Source organism: Podospora pseudocomata, chromosome 4 (assembly GCF_035222375.1).
Source record: "Podospora pseudocomata strain CBS 415.72m chromosome 4, whole genome shotgun sequence".
NCBI classification, from domain to species: domain Eukaryota; kingdom Fungi; phylum Ascomycota; class Sordariomycetes; order Sordariales; family Podosporaceae; genus Podospora; species Podospora pseudocomata.
In genome coordinates, this window is record NC_085888.1 from 2,520,289 (window position 1) to 2,547,759 (window position 27,471).

The window sequence follows — 27,471 nt, forward strand, 5'->3', positions numbered from 1 at the left end:
CTTGCATGAGCGAGCCGACGCTCGCGCTAAGTCTGGCCTGCTGATTGGCTGTCAAGGGATCCACCCCGCATCTCCCATCACCCTCCCACTGCCATTGGGCTGTGATGAGAGACCTCACAGGCCATGAGAGCGCTGGTGTGTGCTAGAATAGGAGGCTTTTTTTTGGTGATTCTCATGCGAGAGCGAGTTCACCTCAACTGGTGCTGCAGTAGCGTTTCCCAAAATGCAGGATGGGCCACCACTTGCAGCGTCAACTTTCACATTTCCCCCTTGATAGCAAAGTTGCGCCTGTGCTAGCTCGCTGTGATATCAACCTCTGATATCGGTGATCAGCCTCTGATCACTGAAAAGCAGTGGATTCGGTCCGTTCTCTGAATAAACATCACATCCCGTCACGCACAGGGCATAAAGTGACAGAACAGGTGTCACTGAGTGTGCCGCCCGCCGGTGGGCACCTCTCGGCGCATGAACGGATCGACCACGCTTCCGACAGATTGATTGCTTGCCACGAGTATGTCCGTGTTAGCAGCTGCCAAATGCTTTCCGAGGACAGGTTTTACTCCTGCTCTGTTAACCCTAACCCTTTGGGCCATCACCCTTAGGTAAGCAAGAGATTGGTGGACTGCCTTCACGTGCTTCCGCGACTGCCCCACCTCGACACACGCTCTCTGTTTTGTATCAACGCGTCTTCTGTATCTCGAAGCCTAATAATTGCACCAACTTTCTTTCCTCAAATGGCCAAACTGTAAAATCTCATCAATTGCACCAATTGGAGGACATTTCATCGCCTTCCTTGTCATTCAAAAATCCACCGCAGCACATGCCTCCACCATTAGCAAACCACCCCATCCTCAACAGCCTCAATGATGCCCAACGCCGAGCCGTAAGTTCAGATGCCGCTACTGTCGCCATCCTTGCTGGACCCGGCAGCGGCAAGACGCACACTCTGACCTCTCGAGTGGTATGGCTCATTGATCAAGTCGGATACCGACCCGAGGATGTCGTCGTCATGACCTTTACCGTCAAGGCTGCACGGGAAATGAAGGAGCGTATCGGTAAGGCTCTCGGAGATGGTAGGGAGAAGAAGATTGTTCTGGGCAACTTCCACAGCATAGCTCGACGCTATCTTGCTGCCTACGGCCGGAAAATTGGAATCAATCAGAAATTTGGCATTGCCGACGACGGCGACTCGCGCTCCATCATTGCTCGGATATGCAAGCGAAGAGAAGTCAATCTCGATCCTGTGGCCGTTCGCTCCTGGATCAGCAAAAAGAAGGCCAAGGGAGATGAAGTGGTGACAAAGCCACTTGGTCAGAAGGCCACAAAAACGTCAGGAGAGAAGGACCTCGACGAATGCTATGAGGAGTATCAGGCTCACCTGAAGAAGTCGAACCTGCTGGATTTCGACGACTTGCTTGTTCGTTGTGTTGAACTTCTCCGCGAGTTTCCGTCATGCGTCTCCAACATCCAGACCGTCCTCATCGATGAGTATCAGGACACTAACGGGGTTCAGTACGAGCTCATGAAGTTGTTCGCTCAACGACACAAGAGAATTACCATTGTGGGGGATCCGGATCAGAGCATTTACAGATGGCGTTCTGCCGAGATTCAGAATCTATGGCGAATGCTGAAGGATTTCCCCGGCACAGACGAGATCTCACTGGAGCAGAACTATCGATCGTTTGACGCCATCCTCAGATTGTCCCTGTTGGTGATACAGCAGGACAAGAAGCGATATCAGAAGGCTCTGAAGCCTGTCCATGGCCGAGGTCCTCGTCCGGTTTTGCGGAGGCTGAAAAGTGCTTCCGCCGAGGCAGATTGGATCGTCTCCGAGATCAGGAGAGTCATCATGATGTCTGGATCTATGCTGGCCTTCAATGATGTTGCCATCTTGCTCCGCTCAGCTTCACTATCAAGACATGTTGAGACTGCTCTTGGCAAATCGGGAATCTCTTACAGGATGGTGGGCGGCAAGAAGTTTTACGAGCGTCTGGAGATCAAAGCCATCCTGGATTATTTGCGCGTCATCTACCAGCCGGAAAACAACGATGCCTTGGCCAGAATCATCAACGTACCGAAACGAGGAGTCGGAGATGTGACCATAAAGAGTTTGCTAGAGGAAGCAGAGAGCTCGTCGTTGAGTGTCTGGGCGGTATTGACTAAGCACTGCCGAGGAGATCGTACCTCAAAGACAAGGATTCCGAAACCCATGGAGCAAAGAATAGCAGCCGGTCTCATTCGTCCTCTGGATAATATCCGTCGAAAAATGGAGGAGGCTGCTAAGCCTGGTGGTGTGGTCTTTGGGCTAGTGGAAATGATTGAGCAACTTCTGGCAGCCCTCAATTTTCAAAAGTATCTGAAGGATACGCACCCCAACGAGCACGAGGGGAGATGGGCCAATGTAGAAGAGTTCGTAACTCTTGCGGGCGACTTCGTGCGGGATCTAAAAGAGTCCAGTGATGAGGAGCTCCTTCCAGAACTCGAGGGGCTCGAGCAGGCAAAAGAGGACGAGGTTCTGCCACGTTTCTTGGCCAATGTTTCTTTGGCATCCGATGTCCAGACTGGGGACGACGGGGAAAACAAGCCGCTTGTCACCATATCCACCATCCACGCAGCCAAGGGCCTCGAGTGGCCCGTCGTGTTTGTCCCTGCCGTCTATAACGGCTCGATCCCGCATATGAGGTCCGACGACAACGATGAGGAGCGAAGACTCTTGTATGTCGCCATGACAAGAGCCCAAAGTCTACTCTATCTGAGTTGCTCCCTGTTTAGCACCAACGGCAATGGGGAGCGCAACCAGTTATCGTCTTTTGTGGAGCCTCTGCACAGAGTATTTGCATCCAAGGGGCCGTGTTTCGATCGACCGGTCATGCTAGAGATAGCCAAGGTGCTTGGTCGCACATTACCACCAGAGGATGCTGTCTTCAAAGCCTTGCCGTCCATGTTCAACCCGGAAGACAACATATTTCCCGTGGACCCAGAAGAATCCCAAGAGGTCCCAGCTGCCGGTACTGAGGCTCGTACTTCTGATGATGCGCCACGAGCAAAGCGGCCCAGGCTCTCCAATATGTCTGGCCAGAAGAACTCAGGCGAAGACGCGCAGTGGCACAGAGACTACACAACCACTATGGAGCGGGCTTCTTCTTTTACAGTCTCATCGTTACCTGGGTTCGTCAGCGCTGGCATGCACCAGGCCGCTATCACAGCGGCAAACGCCGCGGCCGAGACTAGGCAAAAGGCTGAACAGGAGAAGAGACTTGCCAACCGACGTCCTCCAGACCAGAAGAGCATTCTGGGTTTCGTGAAGTCTACAACTAAACCGAGTATCGACCCCAGTCCAGCGCCAACGTTTCATAATGGCCTTCCAACTCAAGCCAGCCTTGCTCCTCCGCAAGTGACGGCCAACCCAGGCCAGCAGGCGATTCCTCCCAGCCTGGCCACACACAAACCTGCCAAAGGGACGCTGCTTTCTCGTCCTGGCCGGCCTGCTCCAGCCCCTGATGAAAATCCCAAAGGAACGGCCTATCCCTGTTTCTCCAGCTCTCCTGTCAAGCCCGACGCCATCAAACCGGATTCAGATGAAGATGATGAGCCCTTACCAGAGCCCACCAGAGTGGCTGCTTGCCTTCACAGCACAACCTTCACGAGACCAACTCTACTGACGGCAGGGAGAGGATCAGGAGGTCTGACAAGACCGAGTCCGGTGGGTAAAGTGGGAAGAACGCCTATTGCACCGATAGACAGACTGCGCAAACCGTTCAAGCCATTGACGATTAAGCGGCCTTGAGGGCATGTACATAATGATGGATTATGACTTATGATCTGAGCTCACAATTCGGCTTGAAGTTTCTGGACACTGTGCAAGTTGCCATGATTTGTTCGCTTCCATCAGGCAGGTGAAACATACATGCTCCCTTTATGCTCTGCCCTAAGAAGAGAATTTTCGCTCTTGAAAATAATTCATCTTTTTTCTGTGAACGGGGGCCATTTCGAAAGACAACTCTACCATCAAACCCAACAAGAATGACTCGCCGTTTCGTCTCCCACTCTCAACTCATTTCCTCCGCAACTCGGTTATTTCCAACCAGGCTTATGACCCAAATGTCTTCCCAGTCACCTCATGGATTTTCCACCGCTATTCACAAGTAGTCCCTCGCCGATACGGGCCTATTCTTCTTCGAAATGGACCCGGGGCGTGAGGTTGACCCTCGATCCAAAGCTCACTACAATCGCGCTCATGCTGGGAATCCTGTTATGCGGTTTCGAAGTGGTTCATACCGTTCGTTTACAGAAGCAAATCGAGGAGGTGATTAGGCAGCTGAAACAACGAGAAGTGGCAGCAAAAAGCGGATGGAGGTTGAAGCCAACTTGGGGGAGAAAAATAGCAGAGCTACCCGCCATCGCACTCGCATACGACGCTGTTTCAAACACTGTGCCGACCAAAACCACCCCTGATACGCAGAAATTCCAAAGAGGGAATGGCAACCTGGCAAAACTTTTCATGGATGGTCATTCCAGTCTTATGACCTACCGAGCAACTGAATACAGCAAACAGTAAAGCGCACCATGCCTTACCCACCAATCCCACGGTTTATCCTTGCCCGCCCCCTCTCATACCGGTTGCTCGCATACAATATCCGCTGTTGCGTCCCATTCCCATCATCACCACCACCACCACTACGATCATACCTTTCAAGTCAGCACTCCAAGCCATCTGGTTCCCGCTGGCAGAAACCGCAGCATCCCCTATCTCGAAAGCAAAAAGAAGCATATGATTCCTACTCTCTCAAACCAGGGCAGATGAGACTCTACTAAATCAAAACGCCAGAGCCAAAGCCAAAGAAGAGGACTGAAGATACAGAGGAGTCCCAAGAACTCAAGGATGCCATCAAATTGGGTCTCTACCGCAGGAATGATCCGAAAACGCAAGAGCCAGAGAAGAGACCCAGGGAGGGATTCAAGGAGCTCTGCTTATGGGTCGTTTTGGGAGTTGGAGTTTTGCTCCCAGGAATCTCTTTCCTCGTTCTGGACCTAGTGCTTTGGTAGGTTATTAACTTTAGGTTCGAGATGCTTTAAAACTTTGTTTATGAAGTGGTGGCTGGAGTCTTTAGCTTTCTGTATTGGATGTTGTTTGGGTAAGAGGGGGCTCTGCTGGCAGGTCTGAATTGGCAGTACGGTAGATATTCTGAGATCTGTAAAAGCACGTCGCCAGCATCCATCTATCATTCATTATCTGTAAAACTTCTTTTCATGTGATCGCTAATAGTTGACACTGTGTGAAGGAGCATCCGGATATGGCATCCTGCAGACCAGCCAACCGCTCGAGGTTTCATCAGCCTATCACAAACAACTATCCTCGGGCCTGATAGGCAGTTGAGACATGAGTGTTGATTGCTCATATTTCCCCCTCACTTCGACTTTTAACATCTACCCAAGATTCTCAGGGCATACACCATTTCAACACCAACCAACTCATACATTACCAAAATAGACCAACACTGAGCATGCCTCACCGTCTCCATCCTCGCCACATTCTACCCTCTACTTCCTCCTACCAGGTATCCTCACCACCATCCAACGCTCTATCGCTCTCATTGTCACGGGCATATTCGTCGAAAAGACAGCATGGGTCACAGAGAGGGGCGTATTTGAAGCAGCGTTCTCAAATAAAATCACACATTATCTACCAAACTCTGCGGCAACAAGAGCAACGGAAGAACGGCGGCGACTTATCTACCTCCAGCAACAACAAGTCCAATAACAAGTCGAACGAAAAGGAGAAGAGGAAAAAGGACTGATGATAAGGGCTCTGACCTAGGATTCCCCATCATCATCCCGGATATTTTCCCTTTTGACTTTCTCTAAGGACAATCATGCTACACCGGCTCACCCACCGCTTCGAAATCCCCATCTTGTCCACCTCTTCCCTTCGGCCAGCATTCCCATTACCAAGAGCCTTCAAGACCAAGCAATGCTGGGCAATAGAATCACCGCCGAAATGCAGACGACCGGAACCACGGAAATTCGCCCAAATATAATGATGACCACCTCCGGCCCTACAAACGACGGCGTCCCAGCATTTTCGACTTGGTCGTCATCTTAGCCTTCTTGCTCGTCCTCGCGTTATACCGTCAGTTCATCCGCTCTTACGACCCAACTTACGCCCGCGCTTGTGAATTACCCCGGAGACAGAGGCGGGAGAAGCGGATGAAGAGGCAGATGAAGGAGAGGCAGTTGCTGGTTGAGACTGAAGGGGATCGTGAGTTAGAACGGCGGCAGGAGCTGGAGGGGCGGCCGCTGGGTGGGACTGGTGTGAAGGTAGAAGAGAAGTGGGATAATATAAAACCTGCTGTAGCTGAGTAATCTAAAACGATCTGCCAGACGAACTAGAACACGAACAAAGATTTCTATGACAATTTAACACTTGATATTCACCGCTAATGAAACGATTGGGAACATAAGGTACTTTAAACAGTGCAGACACCAGCCCACATCGGCAGCTTTATCGATTGCGTTTACTCACCCGCCCTGAGGTCTCAGACTCATCTACCACTTTACCTCCAACTTCTTCCACTTCTTCCTCACCACCTACCTACCTACCTACCTACCCAGCACATCTATTTCCACCACCTTGAAAAATCACAGCATAATGCCTCCGCGTCTTCCCACCCCCCGTCCCCCGCTGCAAGTATCTCATCACCAGGTATTCACGACGCCTTCTCCCACGCCCAACCACCCTCCAACCATCACCACCACCATCCCTTACCAGACAACAATAACAACAACAACAACAACATCCAGCCATCCTTTGCCGAAGCTTCACCGCCCAAACCCAAACCAAAACCCCCCTCCCATCCTCCCCTAAAGACACCCCCTTCCTCACCAAAGCCCTCCATAACTACAACACCAACAACGACGTCTCCTTCCCAATCGGTCCCACCCCCCTCGGCCTTTACCTCTACGCTATAGAATATACCCAACAACAACAATCCAGCGACCTTTTATACACCCGCGCCTGCAAACAGCTCAAACTGCAAAAAGGGATCAAAAACCTCAAGGAGCAAACAGACCGGATCAACGGGATGGGGGACAGGCGGTGGAAAGACCTGAAGGAGTTCAAGCTGGCAGAAACGAAGGGGGAATGCCTGAGGGAGGTTGCACGCGAGTGGGATTGGGGATTGGGTGAAGCGTGGAGGAGAGGGGTGGTTGTGGTTGAGGTTGTTGATGGGAAGTTGGTTGTTAGGGCGACTGAAGAGGTCCATCTTTTTGTGGTATGATCTGATTCTCTTGTGTAGGTGATTCAAGAGTGGACGCGCGGCTTAGCATGGCGGTAAATAAGAACAAGGCTTCGGGAGAAGGTGTAAAGATTTTGATGCGCTGCGAAGATGCCAGGTTCACACTATAATTCCTTGCTCTGAATCTTCGCACAACAGCTTTTTTCTGAAGCGTGCTGGGAATGTTATCAGTAACTATCAGCATATCCCATCAGGCGAATGGCTGTCCTTACATGGTAAATCACTGATGAAAGAAGTAGAAACGTCGGTCAGGCGGTGACGTTCTGGTAGGACGGCCAGGGCAAGAGAGTGTAGTGAGGGCAGAAACCTTACATGCATGCCTATACATCCCATACAGGCGCAAGAAAAAAAGTCTCGTATTAATAAAAAGTAATTAGAATAATAAAAATTCTCAAATCATGAAAACTTGCAAATGGATCTCTCTCTCTCTCTCCCTCTCTCTCTCTCTCTCTCTCAAAAGCCACCAAGAAAAAAAGTCCCTACCCGCCGCTTTCCCCCCAAGCCACCGTATGCCATGCCGAAGAAGAAGAGAACAAAAGCCAAACACAATTTCCCCCTCCTTCCTCTTTGTTTCGTTCCTCCTACACCATTCAAACCACCCGCGTCCATGTATACCCCCAAAACTACTCTATCCTAACCCCGTTTTATGTTTCCCCCATCTACAACCTCAGCTCTCTCACAATATGCTCCGCCATCGCCTTATACTGCCAAGTATCACCGCCCACCCTCTTGAACTGCACACCATGCAAGCTCACGATAGGGACCTTGACAATTAAAATCTCAAACTTGATCTCCCCATCGTCCATGCCCCTGCTTCCACCACCTCTCCTCTCATCACTGCTCTGATGGCTGTACCTTGACCGGTCATACTGAGGCTGACGCTCGGCAATGCTAGGACTATGCGCGCATCTAAACCCACCCTTGATCTCCTTGTAATCCACCCCAAGCGCCCTCAGGACCCTCTTGATATCCGCCCTAATCTCCACCAGTGGCTTTGTCGAGGTAGTCGACACGCTAAAAATGCCCTTGAGGAAGACAGGCTTGGCAAGGTCGGGATCCTCTGGCTCAAGACGCTCGTGGGAACCGCCGCTTGTCTCGCCGCCGTTGTCATTGTCGAGCTCGCCCAGTTCAGCGTCGGTTTCCTCCCGCACAGGTAGCGCGGTGGCAGGCGCCGCATCGCCTCGGGCTGCCTCGGCCTCCCGCTTCGCCCGCCGCGCTTGGATGCTTTCCCTGCGGGCGTGGCCGAGCGATTTGGCGCGCATAGAGACCGACTTTTGAATAGACTTGCCAGTAGGATCGCCGACGTCCTTCTTTCTGTCGCGGGTGCTGAGTCGTCGGAAGATGCCGGCAGCAGTGCTCTCCTTCTTTTGGGGGATCATGTCAGGCGACAAGAGCCCATTCTTGACGGGTTCTCTGGTTTGCTCCTCGCTGTGGGACCTAGCCCTGGTTCGGGTTCCACGTCCGCCGTCGGTGTGAGCTGGTGCTGGGGGTACGATCTCGGCAAGAGAGTGCTTCTCCTTGGGTCGTACAATTGGAGATGGGGGCACCGGTGGGGGCTGGGCCTGCTGTGGTGATGGCGGGACTTGAACCTTGGGTGGCGCCGCTGGTGGACCAGCCTGGGCGACCTGGCCCTCACGCTCGCGTTCTAGCTTTTCCCGCACGAGATAATAGATGGAAATTAGAGGGTCAAAAGCGTTCAGCGGGTCATCACCAATCGGAAGACCCTCGGAGCTGGCGGTGGTTAGTGTGTCCCGGCTGGTGACTGAGTTCCTCCTCTTGTAAAAGTCAAACCCAAAGCCACGTCTCTTCTCGACGTCCTTGGGCGTGGGCTGCGGTTGCTCCCTCTCCCTTTCGAGCCGTCTGACAGCCGCTTGGTATTTTGGAGACTTGATTCTCTTGGTCAACTCCTCCCTAATGTATTCTGGAGGGCCAAATTTAAAGCCTGTCATGTTTGCAATAACTTCGTTGTCGAGCGGGAGCGACAGGGGTTCGCGCTGCGGGAGATAATTCTCGGGTGGCCCGTTGTAACCCTTGAGCATCCAGGGGTGGTTCATGACCTCATGCATGGTAGCACGTTGTCTTGGATCCGTCACCAGCATCCGCGAGATCAGATGCTTGCATTCTAGAAACAATATCAGCATGAGAAGTGAAACATGGTAGACACAGAGGTCAACTCACCACTAGACAGCCAGCTTGGGTAGTCAACAGCACCCTTCTTGATCTTTTGGTGGAGGGCGGGCATGTACTGGTCATCAAAGGGCACCTTTCCGCACACCAACACGAAAAGCACGACACCGAAACTCCAGACATCAACCTCTGGGCCAGTGTAGGGTTTCGCCTGGAGCAGCTCGGGGGCGGCAAAGTACAGACTGCCACAGTAGGTCTTCAATTTCCTGTCCTCGTCCGGCGAGAAAAGGTTGCTGAGGCCGAAGTCAATAATCTTAATGTCGCCCGTCTTGCTGATGAGGATGTTTTCAATCTTCAGGTCCCGGTGGACAATGCTGTTTCGGTGGCAATAGTCGACGGCGCTTGCAATCTGGCGGGCGAATTTCCGAGCCTGCTTTTCTTTGAGCTTTCCATGAGAGATGATGTAGTCCAGCATTTGACCGCCATTAACGTATTCAAACAGCATGTACCAGTGCCATCTCGTTCGCAGGTTGTCCCGGAGTCCGCAGATGTACTGGTGGTTGAGCAGGCTGACGATGGCAGCCTCGCGCGCATTTCGGTCTTCCCTGGCAGCATCCGCCTTCTCTCTCTCCTCCCTGCTCTGGCGACCATCGTCGGGCGTCACTCTTTCGATAATCTTGCAAGCAACCTATTGACAAGTAAAAGATCCAAGGTTAGATAGGCTGACCCACAATGTAGCCGAGGATGGCGGTGGGGAAACCGTGATAACTGACCAGTTCGCCTGTGACCTCCTTTTTGGCCAGCTTGACTTTGCCCATGCTGCCCTGGCCAATGGTCTTGATAAAGGTGTAATTGCCCGAAGGGGCGGGAATCATGGTACGGTATTTGTGCTTGGAGGTGTGGTGCCTCCGGGGGTCGGTTGAAGTGCCATCGCCGCGGTGCTCTTCGGCGTGGTGGCTTGGGGGAGCAGCCGAGGCGTCAGGCTGCTGGGGGTGACGAGGAGACGGGGCATTTGTCGAGCGCTGGCTTCTCGTGCGTGACGGGCGCGACGCCTCGGCTCTCGTAGATGATTCGGACCGTGGCAGAGGGTCGGGGCGGGTGCCTGTAGGCGGGCGCCGTGTCCGGACAGACTGCGACCGGATTGGCATTTCGGTGCCAGCGGCTGGCATTGTGGTTGTCATGATCGGACTCCCGGAGCCCGGGCAATTGAACACGGTGAGTAAGAGTCTTGCAAGAGGAAGGGCGTCGGTAGAAGGGAGGCGCGCTGGTGGAGGCGGTGATGATGATGCAAAGACAATTTCACAAAGAGAAGCAGTCGAGTCGAGTCGTCCAGGATGGGTGGTTGGCTTTCAGGTGCCTTGCTTGGTTGGTTGATTTGGCAACGGTTTCGGTCAGCCGATTAATCGGTCAGGAGGCAGACAGGCAGCGGGGCGGTGGAGGTTCTTGTCTGCTGTTGCGGTGCAAAATAGATAAACAACACAAAAAAAGACAACAGACAGGATTGATCGTGAGATGCGGTGGGAGGGCGAGGGTGAGGGTGGACAAAGACGGGAATTGGGGGTCGGGATTTGGTTGGAGAAGCGTGGGCTGCGTGGTGTCCAGCCTGCAGCGTGTCGTTCCAAGGTTGGGCAGTCGACGCAGCTTTTTTAGTGAGTTGAGGGGAACAAGTCGGTGTTTGGGCTGGAGCCAGGGGCTCGACTGGGCTGGCTGGACTGGCTGGCTGCCCTTCTCTAGCGGGTACCTAGCTGAGGTGTGAACTGGCATTTCCATGATGGCATTGCATTGCGTCTCCAGCCCGGTTTATGCACAATCCGGGTTACTCTGTTTGCTCCTTGCTTTCTTTTACTCATCCCCCGACTACTCTATTACTGTCTAGGTAACTATCCTCGCCTCACCCGTGATATCAGCGTCCGTGACAGTCAAGATGGATGGTAGCTTTTTGCTGTTGGTCCCCGCTCTGGCCAATGTCAATTCCGGGGGGGAGGGGGGCTGGGCGATGTCTGGGCAGACAGCGGCGACCCACTCAGCACTTCCATGTTCATCAACCCACCCTCACCTCGAAAAGCAACCCTCGCGAGTGGTATTAACAAACGGCTCAGCCTGATGGTACCGGTTGCTCGCTCACCGTCAACCTAATTCACCTCAGCAGTTTGGTTTGCAGGGCTGACTTTCAGATTGCCCGACCGGCCCTGATTGGCGAGGTCAAAGATGGGATGGTGTGTGTGCTGCACCAACAGCTCGCTTGGGAACTCTCATAGCAAGCAGCCTTCCGCCGACCGGCTCTTGTCCAGTAGTCTGTCTCCAACGGGTCACCAGCAAAAGCGAGACCCCGTCGGCCTGCTCGAGGAACGTATGCCAACGGTGGTACCACTCGAGTCGTTGTTCTCGAAGCCTTTGCGCGCCATCGCTGGTCGGGAGCACAAGGCCGGGTCAGCCTTTCCAACTGGTTATGCGTTGTGGAGGCAAAGGACGTATGCACACCAGCTGCGGTGGCGCCAGCAGACCAAAACCAATATGCGGGGGACGCAATTCTTCTCCTGTCCTATCGGGTCCGTCGTCAGCTTCTTCTGCACGTGTTCGGCGACCCGAATCGGCCGGTTGGGCCTTTTATTGAGCAGCAAGGCCTACAGGTGAAACCTAGAAATCACCCGGGTCTAATAAGATGCAGGTCCTCCGTCGGGGATTCTTCAATTTTCGTGTGGATAACACAAGGTGACACGGGGCCTTGCAAAGGAGTCCTCGAAGGCCCTGAGCACAGCAGGACGCCCGCTTGAGATGATATCATGAAGCCGATCATTTCAAGCGAGCCACCTGTTATCAATCAAAGTCTGTGGGGGTCACGATAATATGTTCGATGTTTCAGTCTGTCACGGTGACGTTGTTCGAAAAGTCCCATATTGAACCCTCGATATGAGTTAGAGCGATCTGCCGATCTCACGCTATGCCGATAATGGTACAGCAGTGCTCGATGGCTCATGCTGTGGCTGGTGTCAGAGATTCTCAAAGACTTCTCACAAGTACTGTAAGACGGCCAGACCATTATCCCGCACCGAAAGACTCAAAAGAACTTGGTGATTTGGCTTCCAGAAAACCAAAAAATAAAGGAGATCAGTGTTCCACTCGAATCCAAGAGATCGGATGCGCTAAACCCCCGCGTTCTGGAGTTGGTAAATGCCCCACAATCTCTATTCGAGAGCTCTCACCGCCTTCCATATTTGGCCCTCTGTCATTTTGGAGTCAGCCTAGAGCAACGGCCAGCATGTGCTCATTCGCAGTCGAATTATTGCCAGTCCCCAAGCACCATCGAATCCTTCAGTATTCAACATTCGGCAGCCATTGACCATCACAACACACAGCATTGCGACAGTCAACCCCATTTAACGATAATCGAGGATCACCATCCCCATGTCCTACAAGCGTTCGCGCGCCGCTTACGAAGCCGACCTCACCACCCAGCAATCCCCATACGTCTTCTTTGGGACTCCGCTCCCACCACTTGATCCCGATGTGCGAGACGACGGCTCCTACGTGCCAATATGGAAGCAGGAGGTGAGGGACGAGCGCGGGCGCAAGAGGCTCCATGGCGCCTTCACCGGAGGCTTCAGTGCAGGGTAAGCGTCCAGCCCTTACCCAGTTCCCTTATGCCCAACAGGCACCGACCATCTTCTCAGATATTTCAATACAGTTGGCTCCAAAGAAGGGTGGATGCCCTCGACATTTGTATCTTCACGTACGAACCGCCGGAAAGATGACCCGAAATCCGCTCAACAACGTCCCGAGGACTTCATGGACGAAGAAGATCTTGCCGATGCCGAAGAGGATCGGAGAATACAAACCAAAGCAGCCTTTTCTGGCCTGGGCTCCACCGAAAATGACGCGTCACGAGCCACAGGGCTTATGGGCCTGTTCCGAGCTACCGGGGAGACAATGGGCGAAAAGCTACTGAAGAAAATGGGCTGGAAAGAAGGGCAAGGCATAGGTCCCAAGATCAGAAGGAAAGCTCGCCTCGAGCTTCGTAGCGATTCGAGCGGCCCTGGAGAGACATATTTGTTTGCTCCTGAGAATGTGCCGATGATCTCCTTTGTGCGCAAAACAGACCACAAGGGATTAGGTTATGGAGGCCATGCTAGACTGACACCTATTGGATCTTCCAACAAAAACAACGGCGCCAGTCATTCAGATGACGAGGATGACGACGAAACTATGGGTGGCTTTGGAAAGCCTCGATTTACACTGCCGACAGACCGCAAGAAGAAGAAGGACAACAAGCCGCGAGGTGGCATTGGCATAGGCATCCTGAACGACACGGGCTCTGATGATGAGGATCCCTACGAGATTGGGCCCAAGATATCCTACAACCGAGTGATAGGGGGTGATAAAAAGAAGAAAAAGGCGACGACCACGATCAATCCTGCTGTCAAAGCGCCCCTGTTTAGGCCGTCGAAAAAGACAGCCCTAGAGAAAATCGCTCTAGGTGTGCGAAAATGTCACGATGGACGACTGCCCCTCGATGGCTTTGTGTTTGGCAAGGAACCAGATGCGCTGACCTCGGCTATCAGCAGCGAAGGCAAGTACCCGCCTCCTCAGGTTCCGCCAGGCTGGGTCTCTTCGAAGAAACCCAAATCCCCAGCGGGCGGTCCGGCGGAATTTGTATCAGCAGCAGATGCCGCAAAGGCCTCGACGCTTGATCCAAAGTCCCGCGCAGCCATTCTCGGAGAGAAACAACTACCTGGAAAGTCAGTTTTCGACTTCTTGTCTCCTGCCGCTCGAGAACGGCTGGTTGCTGCTACTGGCCGAGCCGATCTCCCTCAAGCCAAGGGCGAAGTCCCAGCGGAATATGCGCTGAGTGAAGAGGAGCGTATGAACGAGTTGCTGAATCGCGTTCCGAAACTCGACAAGGAGACAGCTGTCGCTGCTATTTCCAGGGGAGTCAGCAGTGGAGCGCCATATGCGGACGACGAGAAGAAACGAGCGAGATACATTGCTTTCCTCGAGTATCAGGCTGGATTCAAACCCACCCCAGGAACCCAGCCTCCAAAAATGAACAGCGAGGACTGGCTGAGAGAGCTGACCGAGTTTTACAACTGCGCTCGAATCTTCAAGCCGATGACTGGCTTCATGGCCAGCAGATTTACCACATCTTCAACAACGAAACCAGGCAGCAGAGGTGAGGCTGGTCAGAAGGATATCCTCTCCAAGCCTCCGCCAAAGCCCCAGGACCCTGCCGAGGAAGCAGCGAAGCTTGGTATGTTTGGACCCATGACGAGGTCTGTTACCGACTTTTATCCTACACGCCTTCTGTGTAAGAGATTCAACGTCAGACCACCGGAGCATGTCCAGCCAGATGAGGAGCATTCCACCAAACAGGCTCCTGGCGGCTCGTCAAGGTTTGATGTATATCCCGATCAACCGGTCTTTAGGCCTGAGATTTTGACAACAGGTGGTGGTGTGGGGATAAGTCGAGAGAGTTCCAATGGTGAGGGCTCTGGCAAGCCAACTCCTGCTCCTGAGCCAGCGATGGTAATAGATCCCAGCAGAAATGAAGCGCTGGAAGGGAAAAGGGCAGGAGAGGATGTGTTCAAGGCCATCTTTGGTGACAGTGATGAAGACGATGACTAGATAGACCTATTACTATTAATCTTGTACGTTATATGTTCCACTATGGACTGAAGCTATCCAGCATTCACAGTGATCCTGGTCCAATATGGAACGTCGCCTGTGTTGAGGTGATCAGATATGCAAATTGATTGGTCAGTGCTGGTGGGCGGCTATGGGCCCCACCTGCAGCGTGAATGCTCAATGCAGTCGCCAGGAAATTTGTTAGCAGCAATTTAGGGGCCCCAGCGGCCTAATGTTGGGAATCCCTGACATGGAACGGGGGACCTTCAGCTACCAAACGACCTTTTTTACTTTGTTCTATACTTCGAAGAGAAACAATTATTCTGCTGATCCATTGTATTGATCTCTCCTATGAGTCGTCCTTCTCGTCTGCTTGTTAGATAAGACTTTCGGCTGGTTTGTTAAGCTACACAGTTGCGGGCCACCAATCTGGGCATACCATCCATTCAATTTCCAGCATTCATCCGCCCATCTCTCCTGAGCAAGGCGACCAGGTACCCCAACCGAACCACTGCTACCTCCCGACGACAGAACTCCATCAAGGTCGCGCCCACACATCCCCAGGGACCTCACCTTGCACCGTGTCAAGACATAGAGCCGCGCGAGCGCAGCACAAATACCCCACAGTCATATCCAAGAGGCCAACAACCACCACGGCAGTGACACGAGACCGCCCCATCAACACCAACACTAGCACCACCTCGTCCGACTCACGGCCGTCCAGCCGCTCACCCACCCAACCGTCGCCAGCAATTGACAAGCTATCCGACGCCGTGGCTGACCCAGACTTGGTTTGCTTCACCGACGAAGTCAACGTTGAACTCCTCCACCACCGACAGGCACCCGACGAAGCATTAGCATCAGGCCAACGGTCGCCGCCACCCCAGTACCCAGCTTCAGAGGCTTCGGCCAGCGGCTCCAACTTTCGACCGCCACCTTCGTTCCAGTCCCTCTTTGCGCTTCCCAACCCCGAGGCGGGAAACCACAAGGAGTCCGCCCCCGACAGCGACGAAGAGGAAGCCAATCCCAACACTGCCGCCGCCCCAGCGTATGCGCCGCCCGACAACCAGGTAGCTCAATCATCCCACAGCAGCGCGTCCGCCGCCTCTCGCTTCCAAGACGAAACCAAACGCGCGCTCCCACGGGACAGCAAAGGCGAATCTTCGCGCAGCAAGGAGGAAGAAGCAGAACCACCACCAGCGTATTCGGAGGGATACAGTCCTCTCCACTCTTTTACCTACCTCATGGCTGCCGCAGGAGGAGAGTCGAGTATTATTACTCAGGTCCAGCAAGGGGGGCCGCCGATTAATACCCTGTCAGGTTGGTGTTTTGGGGGTGAGAAAATGAGATGGAACATGAAGGCTGACACGGGATTGTAGACATCAATGCCGATGAGACGATAACGATGGACCTGCGGTGAGATTGATCACGGTCATTGGGGGTGATGGGCATCGAATACTGACTTTTGCGAAGGGGCACCCGCTTCACGCTGTCCCGAGATGAGCTCTTGACGTTACCTGAATTCGTCCTGCTCTCGCTTTTCCCCAATGGCCTCTTCCCGGAAGGGCACATGGGCGGCGGCTTCCAAGACGGCGACGCCGTTCAAGTTGATGTGGGTACCACCGATTCCAATTATTACTACGGGAACGACGAGGGCTATTATGGCAACGGTGCTGGTGTTGTTGGTGATGATGGCGGTGATGGGGATGGCGCTCTCTCCAATCCGATATATCAACAGCAACCACCGCCGGGTCAAGGAAATGCATACGACGAGGACGACGATCACATAGGCGCATCCGCTCCCTGTGCCGCAGTCACAGTCGTTGCAACCCCCACCAGCCAGAATGCCTCTCACATCCGCAGTGTCCTCCGCAATCTAGAAATATACATAGCTGACCATTACACTCACACACAGTACGACCCGGCTTCCCTGCAGTACATGCTTGACTTTTTTCGTGGTGTCGCTTCTTCGATTCCTGCCACCACCAGCGAAGACGGCAGCGATGTGGTGGGTGTTGATCCTGCTGCGCGAGAGCAGAGGGACGACAGCAGCAGGCGCGCGGGCATTATTGTCTTGAGGGAGGATCTTGACTTTTATGCGATCCCGCACAAGCAGGACATCGGCCAGGAAGAGATGATGGATGTCAAGAGGGCGGCGGCGAAGAAGTTGCTGGAGCAGGGGGGGATCTTTAGCGGGTTGAAGAAGAGTGATGAGCCGGGGACGACGGAGGCGCATTTGATTGAGATGTTGACTGCCGGGTGTGTTTCTCCCCCCCTTGATATGCGATCAAGAAATTATGCTAATGATGAGGTACAGTGGTTTTAACCATGATGATCACTGGGGTCATCGGGCTGGCGAGCCCAACAAGGCGGTCATCTGCAGCTTGGCGCTTGCGAGGCTGAGGTCGGATATCAGGGGGAACGAGATGGGGAATAATGCTGTGGGGATGGCGCAGAAGCTGCTGCTTTTCTGGCGGAAGCCGGCGAGGAGGTGTTGGTGGGAGGGGGTTGAGCTGGAGGGAGTGGAGGGGGTGCCGCAGGGGCAGAAGTTGAAGGTTTGGATTCGGAGGGTTTGGACTTTGGAGATGAGTGTGATTGGGTTGCGTTGAGGCCCGGGTGTATGAGGAGGGGGTGTTTCGCCCAGTAAACTGATGAGAGGCAGGGAGGGATGAGGAGATGATTCTGTTAAAAACTTGCTGACACATGGGTTGGGTTTGGTTAGTCTCTTGAGTGTAGGTTGCGGGTTGCTGTGTGGTGTTTTCTGTTTTCTTTCTCTTTTTTTTGTAATGAAGTTTGCTGTTGGTTTTTTATTTTACTTTTTCTTCGTTCTTTTTCCCCAGATTCGAAACAGCACACACACACAATTGTTTTTTTTCTTTTCCTTTTTATATCCCGAATGCGAAAATGGGAGGTATACCTAGGTAGTTTGTGGGGAGGATGGGGTGAGTCCTATAAAGCGAGAAAAAGATAGTGTATTTTTTGGTAATATTATCTATGATAGCGCAATGCTTTTGGGGATTATGGTGAGTGGTGAAGGGAAGGTAAGCGGATGAAGCACCCGGATGGAAGGACAGAGGATGTCCGAGTTGTTTCCGGTGATACAACAACCCTCGGCATGCGGCATCGGGATGGTGCTGTTTGTTCGGGTTGCCTAATATCCCAACGGCTCAAACTTGTTCCTGTGTCGTCGGTATTCTCGCTATAGAATTTCTCTGTCAAGAAGAGGGGAACTTGTTGATAGGATTGGGCACCTTCCTGTATGGGATAGGGTGACACTTGGAGTTGCTTGTGCTCCACTCACTTACATGTTTGACTTACTTCTTGATATTGACATATTACCCATCACCTCTTTCCAACCTACACTGTTTCTCAGCAACCTTGACCCTTCTTTCATGTCACTGTCATTCTGCACCTCCCCAACAGCAAGTTCCCGTTTTCCAACTCATCTCCTGTGTGTTGTCCAAGACCACGATGGCGGAAGCAACCGTCCCACCACCACCGCCACCCGGCCTCTGGGTCCCCTCGATAACAATCTTCACCAACGACGACACCCTCGACCTAGAGTCCCAATCCCTTTATTTCCAATACCTCACCTCTTCCCACGTCGGCCTCACAGGCCTTTTAGTCCTCGGCACAAACGCCGAGCCGTTCCTCCTCACCCGGGAGGAACGCTCCCAGCTGTTGCACCTCGCAAAGAGTGTCTGCCCCCCGGGATTCCCCATCATGGCTGGCGTTTCCGGCCACAGTCTAGCTCAGGTAAAGGAGTATATCTCCGACGCTCAGGACGCAGGGGCAGATTACGTGCTGGTCTTGCCGTGTGCGTATTTTGGGGCGAAGCCAACTGTTGTGGAAGGGTTTTTCAAAGAGGTGGGGGAGTATGTGAGGAAACTAGGAAGGGAAAGGGGGAGGGAGATGGGGGTTGTGGTGTATAACTTTCCCGGGGTGACGAATGGGGTTGATATGGACTCTGGGATGATATCACGGGTTGTGAGGGAGAGTGGGAATGTGGTGGGGGTTAAGTTGACTTGTGGGAGTGTGGCTAAGGTGACGAGGTTGGCGGCGGAGTTTGGGAGGGAGAGGTTTAGTGTTTTTGGGGGGCAGAGTGATTTTTTGATTGGGGGGCTCAGTGTGGGAAGCGCGGGGTGCGTTGCTGCGTTTGGGAATGTTTTTCCCAAGGTTATTGGACGGGTTTATAGGTTGTGGAAGGAGGGGAGGGGAGAGGAGGCGCTGGTGTTGCATAGGAGAGCGGCGCTGGGGGAGCAGGTGTTGAAGAGTCTAGGGGTTGCGGGGACGAAGCTGGCGGCGGGGATGTTTACGGGGGTGAGGGCTGGAATTGTGCAGGAGGGTATGGAGGGGGTGGAGGAGAGGTTTAAGATGAGGGCGCCGTATGAGGCTTTGGGAAAGGGGGAGAGGGAGAGGATTTGGGAGGGGTTGAAGGGGTTGGATGAGATTGAGAAGGGGTTGTGAGACATCGAGAGATTTTGGGGTGGTGTTGAGGGTGGGTGGAGTTTGTGATGGGGAATGACCGGTACGTGGTGGGAATTTAATGCCCAGAAGAAATATAGATAAACGGTCAAATTAGCTTTACAATTGGAAGATAAGAATTGGGTCGCCTAGCTGTCGATATAGTGTGATGGATTCTGCAGACACTGGCACAAGTTCTCGAAAGGTCAAAAGGAAGCACACCCCTGTTTGATGCCAAGACAATGAAATCCAATTTTTGGTGGGCCAGCCCAAACTCCCCCGCATGCTACCCCGCGGCATTGGCTTAACACCGAGTTTGACAGCCCGGGCAGTCCCTTCCTCTGCTGTCTTTGATATCTTGCGACTCCAAGTCCTGATTTTATTCATCTCATCTATGTTCTAACCATGTTTCACTATTCAACGTCACATGCTCCAGTTGGCATGTAGTGCTGACCGCAACTCTGGTAGAGTCAAATCGAGATGATGCGTCGAGTCTCAGAGGTTGCAGGGCCACCTAGGAAATGAGGTTATCATGAGCCTAGCAGGAATGGATCTTGAGGCCAGGAGATAAAAAAAAGGTACAGGCGGGACAGATCCCACTCCAGCAGCTGAGCAACCACCAAGCACCCGATGACATCAAAGCTATAAACCGACTTCTTGTTCATTGTCTTGTCGTCTGTAGAATACTCTAGCTACCCCAGGAACCCACACTAATTCCATTACTAGCATGGGCCGACTAGAGGTCGTATCAGCTATTCTAGAACTGGGCTTTCGTAAAGAATCACATACTGGCTTGTGGCATCAAGGAGAAGCTGAAGAAATAGCTGTCGGAGGCCGTGAGGACAAGTTGTGGGCAACCCGGCTATGCGGCAGCTTCCCTCGATGACATGAGAGGCAAGACGTGGAAAGACACCCTGGGCAACAACAAATGTTTATAAGATCCCAAGACTCTGGGCAGTCGTGGCAGACGGGATCCTTTCCAGTCACATCCTTTCATCATGCACGAGAAAAGAGGGGAGCGTAAGGCGCCATGAGGTTTCAACCAACAATGCTGTCCTTGGCAGGTAATCCATATCTTTTATGGGCAAGGTGGCTGACGACGACAGCATACACCCACCAAGACAAACAGAGCTTGGCTTCCACTGCCTTTGTGTTTGTATTGCTACCTGGAATAAGTATAATAAGCACTAGCTGAACAAGGCTGGAACTATGGATCTTGTATCTTTGTTGCTCCCCCACGCTCTTGCTTTCTGCAATCGAGCCTCAAGTGATAGCCTCACTCACTTGCAATGCGTTTCCAATCCACCACCGCAGCCTTGCTGCTGCTGGGCGGTGTTCGAGCGCAAACTACGCTGCCACCTCCGCCGAATGAAACGTCATCGTCGGAGACATGCGCCATCAGCTTGACGCCGAGTTATGATGTTACCATAGCAAAGGGCTGGACGGCGCATCTGCTTGCTCGAAACCTCGGCTTCGCCCGTAGCATCAAGCTTGATGGCAGAGGCGGTCTCCTCGTTGTTTCTGCCCAAAGCGGCATCGTCCACCTCAACGTCACCGACAGAGCAAGCACCTGCCCCTACGTAATCAACAACACCACCGTCATCGAAGACGAACGAGTAAGCCCCCTTATCTTTCCCATTCCATCCTCACCATCACTAACAGCCCCTCCAGCTCAACCATGGCATTGAACTCTCCCCCTCAGGCCGCACCCTTTACGCCTCCTCCCGCGAAAGCGTCTGGGCATGGGACTACGACCCCTCCACCGCCTCGGTGTCCAACCGCCGCGAGATAATCACCAACATGACCAACACCGACCACGTCTCCCGCACCCTCTTCCTCTCCCCCTCCCACCCCGACCTCCTCTTAGTCTCCCGCGGCAGCGCCTCCAACATCGACCCCTTATCCATCCCCTTGGAAAACGGCATCTCCCAAATCCGCGCCTTCAACATCTCCAACCTCACCTCCACGAGCCCACCCTACAACTACCCCTCCCATGGCCTCCTAATCGGCTCCGGCCTGCGCAACTCAGTCGGAATAGCCGAGCACCCCATCACCGGGGGTGTATTCAGCGTGGAAAACAACATCGACCAAACCACCCGTCTCGGCACCGACATCCACAACGAAAACCCAGGCGAAGAGCTCAACTTTCATGGCTTCCTCAACGGGTCCCTACCAGAAAACCGACACTACGGCTACCCGTTCTGTTTCCCGTTGTACAACAGAACCGACTTCCCCGACCTCAACACCCTGACCACGGGGGATCAGTTCTCCCTGAATCAAACCGCCGAGTTGAACGATGAGACTTGCGCACGGGAGTATGTCCCCCCGCGGCTGACATTCAAGGCGCACATGGCACCGCTGGATATCAAGTTCAACCGTGAGGGGACGAGGGCTTACGTCTCGTTTCATGGGAGCTGGAATAGGGATGAGCCGGAGGGGTATAAAGTCGCAGAGGTGGAGTGGGATGCCGGGACGGGCCAGCCAGTTCATAGCGCAAAGAGTTTGAATGCCGCGAGGGATTTGTTGAATACAGGGGATGTGCACCGGTGCAGGCCGGATGGGATTTGTCTGAGGCCTGTTGGGTTGCAGGTGGATGGTCGAGGGAGGGTGTTTGTTAGCAATGATTATGGAGGGGAGGTTTGGGTTTTGGAGCAGACGGGGGATGTGGAGGAGGAAAGTTGGGAGGAGGTGAATTATGGGGGGGATGGTGGCAATGATGATGGAGAGGGGAATGGTGGTGGGAATGGTGGAACAGGAACAGATGATGAGGAACCGGCTGAGACTTCTAATCCTGCAGTGAAGGGGGCTGGAACAGTAAGGACAGAGGGGTGGGTGGTGATGGGAATGACAATTGTGTTGTCATTTGTGGGGGGGATCTTTGTGATTGTTGCTTAGAGGGGTGACAACCCCCCTTCTTCTCTGTTGTTGATGGTTGACATACACGACACGACGTTCCAAGCCTGACTTTTGGTCATCTCAAACGCACTGCCAGTAAATAATAATATTTCTAAACCACGCACCACAACGCCCGCCATAATCATTACATCTCACCCAAAATTACTCCTCAATGGTCTTGACGCACTCCCACTCGCCCTTAAGGTTCTCCTTCCACAAGGTAACCTTGTTATCCGCCCCGCTGGCCGCAAGAACGTTCCCGCTCAGGGACCAGCTCACGCGCCAGACAGCAGCATCAAAGTTCAGGACCTTGAAATTCCACTGCCCGGGGCTGGCAGAGTCACTCGTCCAGATCCGCACTGTCCTGTCCTGTGACGCAGAGGCAATATAGCTCTTCTGAAGCACCGTTGGGCTCCACGCCACATCCCTGACCCAATCGGTATGACCCACCAAGGGCTCCCTCTCTTGCTTATAGCTGTTCGTAGCCGGGTCGTACGCCCAGATCTTGAGCTGGTTGTCGGAACCGCCAGTTACAAAGCGTCTGTTGCCGGCCGACCCTGGGCCGGGGTTGCTGCTGACGATGCTGCCGGGTGTGGTGGCAGGCGCCCAAGAAACCGAGTTGACACCCAGACCGTGCGCGTGGAAGCTGCTGTGCTCCCAGCTGTTGTCCTTGAATTCGAGAACGCTGACGTTGCCATCGGAGGAAGCGCATGCGAGGAGGCAGCCGGCCTCGTGGGGGGACCAAGACACAATGTTCACGCTGGCCTTGTGGAGGGCAAAGTCGAAGATGCGCTGCCACGAGCCGTTTTGCTCGCGCCAGATGAGCACCTTGCCGTCGTAGCCCGCGCTCGCGAGGATGTTGCCGTACTTGGGATGCGCCCAGGACACGCACCACACTGCGCCCTCGTGCCTAACAACCACCTGTCAGCATCGGGAATTGGAAACTGCCCGTGCTCGTGACGGGAAACATACCCCTTGAGTGTCTCGATCAACCGTTGTGACTCGCCCTCAATCTCGAAGATCTTGATGGTGCGATCCGACGAGCAGGTCGCTAACCTCCGGCCGTAGTAATCCAGGACTGCATCGTGCTGCCTTGCGTGTCAAATTCCAGAATTTAGGGTAATCGGTAGAGCTAATCGAGGAATCGCGGGGTACGTACGATCATGTCATCGTGACCGGCGTTGCTGATAACCTGGGCGCCCGCTGTCTGAATAGCTCCGGCCATGGTTAGCATGTGTCCACTGGGTTGGGGTCTCTCCCTTGGCTGGCGATGCGAACAGCAGAGGGGCGGTGGGCGGAGGAGAGGGCGGGCGAACCATTTTGTAGGTTTATTATTGTTTGTCGGGGTATTTTATTGTTCTCCCAATCAGATATTGTTTAAAGGAGAGGAATGCGGAAGGTGTTGTGGTTGTTTTGGGGTCGCAGATGGGATCGAGAGGACAGGTCGGTCGCTGGAGGCCCAGGAGCTGGTGCCCTGCGTATAGCGTAATGCTCGAACCTACCCCTACCCCTGTGTCCCACTGTCCAGCTGGCAAAGAAAATCAAGGTGAGCTCGGTATGGCCTTGTTGACCTTGACTCAGCGTTGGTCTCACCGCAGCCTTGCCCCACCCGAAATACCCCACATACATCCCGGCCCGGGAATTCGCCCTCCACTCCCCGCATGCGTTCACAAGCTGACTGAGCCGCCGACCTTTCTCTTCGAAGAGTTCGCAACACCACGAAACACCGACTTTGGAAGGACCAAAACACTCTTCTCATCCTCCCAGAGCCTCAGGGGAGTCTCGTGACCAAGTGGGTCCCTTTCAATGGCGGTTTGGTCAACCACAACAATAGAATAATGCCTTATTTTTCTTTTTCCTATTCATCCCAGCATCAATAGTAATAACCGCCTCTCAGAGAGGTTCCCTTTTTGCCTAAGACATCCAGGGACCTCGGCTTCTTTTTGTAACTTGCGAATATCCTCACCACTGCTTTTCGCCACCCGGGTTCCCATATCACATCGCCAATTCTCCTGCTCTCTCTCTCCAAGCCAGTCGCTCTTCTCCAGAACAAATCCGAGTTCCGGACCGTTCAACTCAGCGACTATTCCCTCTAGTCGTCAGGATGGCTGACTCCATGTGCGGCCCATCCAACGGGGCTAAGAACCTGCTCGCGCATACCGACCGCGATCGCACCCTGCACCAAGATCGGCTCGTGAATGCTCCTCTGGCTGGTCCCGGAGCTGTGAGTGTCTCCATCAACGGCTATCGACATTTTACTAACCATTCGACAGTCATTCCGGTCGCAGAATGCCGGTCCGAGCAACGCTGCCCAGAGAGCCTTTGAGGGTTTCCAGCAGGGTGGTCCGGTCAACGCTGGCTTTGAGAACGGCCCTCTGCTCCCTGATATGAACCCGGCTGCCCTTCATCGCCCTCCTATGGCCATGTCTCCTGCTCCGATGGCTGCTCGTCTGGCCGCAGAGCATCATGCAGCTGTGCGCCTCGAGTCGCCCGCCACCGGTGGAGTCGGGAACCAAGCCTGGATCAACGAGTTTGCCAACATGAAGATTTCGAACGGCAGTTCGGTCCAAGCTGGTCAAACCCCAGGCATGGCGATGAGCCACCCTGGTGTGCCTGTTGTTCAGCAGCCTATGATGCTCCCCACCACAGGTGTCAACAGTTTCGCCCCTTACCAAACTGGCATGGCCTTTCAGAGCTACCTACCTGCTCTCTCCGCCCCCATGACCCACAGCCAACTCCCAGGTCAAGAAGCCACCGCCGCCGCCGCTGTACAAGTCGAAAGCGCCGAGGTCAAGGACGCCTTTGCCGATCTATTCGACCAGTACGAGCAGCAAGCCGACCAGCTGACCGACTACCAGCGTCAGGAGCAGGAATTCGAGCAGGAGCAAGCCAAGTGGATGGCCGAGCATGGACCCAAAGCCCTTCCGCCTACCGATGCCGAGATGGCGGCGATCAACTCGGAGATGGAGCGGATTGCCGACGAGCAGGAGGAACACGCCCGTCGGAGAGAGAATGCGGACCTGGCTCGGGCGGCCGAGGACATCCTGAGGGCTGTTAGTGGCAACAGCTCGGACAAGTTCAAGCACTCGAATTTCTTGGAGTTGATGAGACGGATTGCGGCGAGTGAGATTGTGGTGAATGAGGAGAATTTCATCGATGCGGATACGGGGGAGAAGATTGAGACGGGAGATTTGGTTGCTGAGGGGCCGGTGAATGGCGGTGGCAGCAGCGGTGACGGCAATCCTGTGAAGGGGGAGAGTGGTGCGGTGGGTGGTGGTGGTGATGCGCCGCCGCCGCCGACTGCTCCGGCGAGCGCCTGATTTCCTTTTTATTTTCGACAACAACTTTGATGATCTACTGACAACATACAACAACGTCCTGTCGACATGACCCCATGACCAACCACCACCACGACAACCCACGACCTTTTGACGACAATAGTTCTTACAGCAGTGTTATTTTACGTTTTTGCCTATGGTTTTTTTGTTGTTGTTTTTTTCACCTCTAGGCGAGTTCATGCTTTTGGCTTCTTTTTCTTTTTTTCTTTTTTCATAGTTTGTTTCCTGATATTTTTTTTTTCGTTCTTCAAATCAAACATTTGAACTTTTTTCTTCCTGTTTATTGTATTCGTTACGATGGGGAGATGAGAGGATGAGCATGTGTTGTTGATGACGATGGGGAATCATGATGATGATGATGAGCAACCAAGCAAGCATCATTACAGAAGAGCATTAGCATCGTATTGTACTAGATATTGCATTTGAGGTGGCGGCGGCGGTGGTGGTGTGGTTTGATAAGTGTATGCATTAGCATGGGGAGCATTGTTATGGTCGTGGGTGTGGTGGTGGTTTTGGGGTCATGGTGGTTTGGTTGTTGCTGATGGTGGTAGGATAAATGTTGTTGTTGTTGTTGTCGACTCTCTTGGCTCCTGGGTTTCTTTCTCTCTCTCGCGCGCGCGCGCATTGTGTTGTAGACGAAATGGCATGGGGGGTGCATGGATTTTGGCGTTTTGTTCTCAAGAGGGGAAGAAATGAGGGTGGATTGTGAACCTGGACTACATACAGGATAAAAGGATAGATGATAGGCTTCATGGCCGACTGAATATCGCACTTCTCGAAACCTTTTCGAACTCCCATGTGCCGTGAAAACAATGACAGAGAATGGGATTCACCACTGCTCTTTTGTTTGAGGCCCCACCTGCAGCCCAACATCTCTGTGGTGGAGACCCTCTCCCCTTTCCATCAACACTTGCTCTTGTCTCACCTCACCACCACTCACTACCTACCAAAAATGGAATCTCTATCAGGTCAAACACTCCTCCTCCCTCCCACAACCCACTTCCTCCGCACCTGGAAATCATCATCACCTCCCCAATTCCCTCCTCCCGCCCCTCAACCCTTGCACAACCGCCTGACAGAGGAAGTCATAAACCCCATCCTTTCCTCCCTCATCCCCCAGCCAAAAGCGCTGCAAAAGGCTATCGAGTATGACACCGCTTTGTTGGTCTGTGGGCTGTACCCTTCTCTTGCGGCCGGATCCGAAGATTTTGAAAAGCTGAAAACTGTGGCCGTGTGGGTGGTGTGGATTGTGCTTTGGGATGATGCTATTGATTCTGACTCTTCTGGGGGTATAAACGCGAGGGAGTATGTGGAAGTGTCGAAGCGGTATGTGAGGTGGTGTTTACTTCGCGAGGGGGAGGAGGAACCGGAAGCGCCGACGAAGGTTTGTGAGTTGATGAAGAGTGCTGGGGGGAGGTTGAGGGGGGTGAATGGGTGGGGGGAGGGGGATGTGAGGAGGCTGTGGGGGGTGTTGGAGTGTTATATGGATGGTTGTTTGGTGGAGTATCGTGTTAGGATGTCGGGAACAACGGTTGCCGAGTTGAGGTTGTTGGGGGATGAAGTAGGGGAGCAGGAGTTTTGGGCTTGGAGGACGGGGACGAGTGGGGTGGGGGCTTTTTGTTTGATGGGGCGGGTGATGAATGGGGGTGAGGGGTTATCGGGGGAGGTTTGGGGGTGGGAGGAGGTTAGGGGGATGGAGATGATGGTTATCAAGTCTTTTGTTGTGTGAGTTT

At 53.4% G+C, this 27,471-nt stretch overlaps 8 protein-coding genes across 8 annotated transcripts; 6 read left to right on the forward strand and 2 right to left on the reverse strand.

Annotated features, from left to right (window-relative positions):
• Nucleotides 1-820: 820 nt before the first annotated feature.
• srs2 (ATP-dependent DNA helicase srs2) lies at nt 821-3,787 on the forward strand (the record flags this gene model as incomplete). The annotated part of the gene is made up of 1 exon (XM_062890197.1): nt 821-3,787. The coding sequence occupies one exon, from the start codon at nt 821-823 to the stop codon at nt 3,785-3,787; it is 2,967 nt and encodes a 988-aa protein (XP_062743757.1).
• Nucleotides 3,788-7,584: 3,797 nt separating this feature from the next.
• On the reverse strand, nt 7,585-12,101 carry KIN2 (Serine/threonine-protein kinase). Its single transcript, XM_062890196.1, has 4 exons — nt 12,051-12,101; nt 10,196-11,964; nt 9,474-10,110; nt 7,585-9,417 (listed from the first exon to the last, which is right to left on the reverse strand). The coding sequence occupies exons 2-4, from the start codon at nt 10,601-10,603 to the stop codon at nt 7,955-7,957; spliced, it is 2,508 nt and encodes an 835-aa protein (XP_062743758.1). The 5' UTR covers nt 10,604-11,964; nt 12,051-12,101; the 3' UTR covers nt 7,585-7,954.
• A 258-nt stretch (nt 12,102-12,359) lies between these two features.
• QC762_0069190 (uncharacterized protein) lies at nt 12,360-18,079 on the forward strand. The gene is made up of 6 exons (XM_062883719.1): nt 12,360-13,033; nt 13,094-15,015; nt 15,702-16,361; nt 16,421-16,457; nt 16,515-17,300; nt 17,359-18,079. The coding sequence occupies exons 1-6, from the start codon at nt 12,828-12,830 to the stop codon at nt 17,648-17,650; spliced, it is 3,903 nt and encodes a 1,300-aa protein (XP_062743759.1). The 5' UTR covers nt 12,360-12,827; the 3' UTR covers nt 17,651-18,079.
• Nucleotides 18,080-18,512: 433 nt separating this feature from the next.
• Nucleotides 18,513-19,508, forward strand: QC762_407320 (uncharacterized protein; the record flags this gene model as incomplete). The annotated part of the gene is made up of 1 exon (XM_062890195.1): nt 18,513-19,508. The coding sequence occupies one exon, from the start codon at nt 18,513-18,515 to the stop codon at nt 19,506-19,508; it is 996 nt and encodes a 331-aa protein (XP_062743760.1).
• Nucleotides 19,509-19,885: 377 nt separating this feature from the next.
• QC762_407310 (uncharacterized protein) lies at nt 19,886-22,400 on the forward strand (the record flags this gene model as incomplete). The annotated part of the gene is made up of 2 exons (XM_062890194.1): nt 19,886-21,121; nt 21,177-22,400. The coding sequence occupies exons 1-2, from the start codon at nt 20,795-20,797 to the stop codon at nt 22,398-22,400; spliced, it is 1,551 nt and encodes a 516-aa protein (XP_062743761.1). The 5' UTR covers nt 19,886-20,794.
• An 87-nt stretch (nt 22,401-22,487) lies between these two features.
• On the reverse strand, nt 22,488-23,903 carry SEC13 (GTPase-activating protein S13). The gene is made up of 4 exons (XM_062890193.1): nt 23,717-23,903; nt 23,560-23,607; nt 23,373-23,488; nt 22,488-23,310 (listed from the first exon to the last, which is right to left on the reverse strand). Exons 1-4 carry the CDS (start codon nt 23,717-23,719, stop codon nt 22,563-22,565), a joined length of 915 nt encoding a protein of 304 aa, XP_062743762.1. The 5' UTR covers nt 23,720-23,903; the 3' UTR covers nt 22,488-22,562.
• Nucleotides 23,756-25,720, forward strand: QC762_407290 (uncharacterized protein; the record flags this gene model as incomplete). Its single annotated transcript, XM_062890192.1, has 2 exons — nt 23,756-24,624; nt 24,674-25,720. Exons 1-2 carry the CDS (start codon nt 24,505-24,507, stop codon nt 25,718-25,720), a joined length of 1,167 nt encoding a protein of 388 aa, XP_062743763.1. The 5' UTR covers nt 23,756-24,504.
• Nucleotides 25,721-26,534: 814 nt separating this feature from the next.
• QC762_407285 (uncharacterized protein) lies at nt 26,535-27,467 on the forward strand (the record flags this gene model as incomplete). Its single annotated transcript, XM_062890191.1, has 1 exon — nt 26,535-27,467. The coding sequence occupies one exon, from the start codon at nt 26,535-26,537 to the stop codon at nt 27,465-27,467; it is 933 nt and encodes a 310-aa protein (XP_062743764.1).
• Nucleotides 27,468-27,471: the final 4 nt, after the last annotated feature.